Below are 1,796 nucleotides of genomic sequence, written 5' to 3'. Positions count from 1 at the left end.
CAACTGCGACCTGGTTTCCCTAAAGGAATGGCTAGAGAACATCCCGCAGAATGTGCTCATTGGAAGGGTCATTTGCGAGGCACCCACTCGGCTGCAAGGGAACGATCTGAATGAAACGGCCGAGACGGAGCTGTGCCCTTCAAAGAGTGGCATGGATTCCAGCCTGGTGGCGCCTCCCACCCAAGACGAGACTCCCGATCGCGGCCTCCGTCCAACGCCCTATAAAACGAGTGGGGTGACGGAGTCCCATAGCTCTGGGGGAGGGCATAACAGGGGACGTCCGAAAGCCAGGGAGAACTGGCAGCTGAAAACGAAGCCCACAGCGATGGCGACAGGCATCAATGAAAGGGAGCCGCCGGCTAATTCGACCTGCCCTCAGTCCTGTAGTTGTAAGCTAATAGGAACTAGACAAGGGCTTGGGGTTAATTGTGAGGGCAGGAAAATAGAGAGCATGGCTAATCTCAAACCTAGACCCCTGAGTGCGCATGAGTTAAATCTGCGCGACAACAACATTCATACCGTCAAAAGGAACCAGCTCAGAGGATACCATAGCTTGAATTTGCTTGATTTTGGGGGGAATAACATTAAAATGATTGAAAATGGCACTTTTCACAATCTGACAGAGTTGAGGTGGCTCTACATGGACAAGAATTACTTGGATACATTAATGGCGGAGATGTTCATTGGACTTCAGAACTTGGAGTATCTCAGTTTGGAATATAACGACATCCAGCTCATAATGCCCGGCACCTTCAGCCCGATGCCCAACTTGAGGGTGCTGTTCCTCAACAACAACCTGCTCAAAGCTCTACCCGTGGATGCATTCTTGGGGGTGTCTTTGTCTAAAATAAGCTTGCATAACAATTATTTTACATATCTCCCTGTGACAGGTGTCTTAGACCAGCTCAACTCCATTATCCAGATTGATTTGCATGGGAACCCCTGGGATTGCTCATGCAACATTGTTCCCTTCAAACAGTGGACAGACAAGCTTGGGGCAGACGTCATTGTGAGCGATCTCAAATGCGAATCTCCCGAGGAGTTCTGGAAGAGGGATTTCCGGCGAATCAGGAACGATCTGATGTGCCCTCAACTCTATGAGAAGATCTCCCCCACCTCCCTGTCCAAAAACAGCACTTTCCCGGTAGACACAGGGACACGGCCCAACACCTACCTGGAGCCTAGCAGAGTGTCCATTTCAGTGCTCGTGCCTGGACTGCTCTTGGTTTTCGTGACATCTGCCTTCACCGTAGTGGGAATGCTGGTCTTTATCCTGCGTAATCGAAAGAAATCGAAGCGGAGAGACGGCAACTCTTCTGCGTCAGAAATCAATTCTTTACAGACAGTATGCGACTCGTCCTACTGGCACAGCGGAGCTTATCATGCAGATGGGCCACACAGAGGTTACGACTGTGGTTCCCACTCTCTCTCTGACAAATGATGATCACGGAGTCATGAACGAGCAAACGGATGTATTGCGTTTCACATGTTGCAGTGACATTGGAGCGTGACACACAAACATTAGACCTCAGACTCGCCTCTGTGGGAATAAAATAGCCTATTTTTGTTGCTTCAGTTGAGTATAGTATCCATGAAACACTGCAATGGGGCCCCCACTGTTATATATGTATAGAACCTCTCTCTCTTTCTTTCTCCTCCCAGCTCAGACTGCAAACACGCTCAAAAGAGGACGTGGGAACGGTGCACGAACGCATGAATGTAATGTAAATAATGGACTGTAACATCTGCACGATTCGCATGGTCTCAACACACACTGGGAACCATTACCATAGTAA

At 49.2% G+C, this 1,796-nt stretch overlaps 1 protein-coding gene across 1 annotated transcript; it reads left to right on the top strand.

Annotated features, from left to right (window-relative positions):
- Positions 1–4: 4 nt before the first annotated feature.
- LOC107683108 (SLIT and NTRK-like protein 1) lies at positions 5–1,778 on the top strand (the record flags this gene model as incomplete). The annotated part of the gene is made up of 1 exon (XM_016479194.1): positions 5–1,778. A coding segment is annotated over one exon (1,437 nt), but the record flags the coding sequence as incomplete, so codon positions are not given.
- Between the last annotated feature and the right edge of the window lie 18 nt (positions 1,779–1,796).

Source organism: Sinocyclocheilus anshuiensis, unplaced genomic scaffold, assembly GCF_001515605.1.
Source record: "Sinocyclocheilus anshuiensis isolate Anshui unplaced genomic scaffold, SAMN03320099.WGS_v1.1 C32932883, whole genome shotgun sequence".
In the NCBI taxonomy this organism is placed as follows: Eukaryota; Metazoa; Chordata; class Actinopteri; order Cypriniformes; family Cyprinidae; genus Sinocyclocheilus; species Sinocyclocheilus anshuiensis.
The sequence above is the reverse complement of the archived record's forward strand: the minus strand, read 5'-3'. Positions and strand labels throughout refer to the sequence as shown.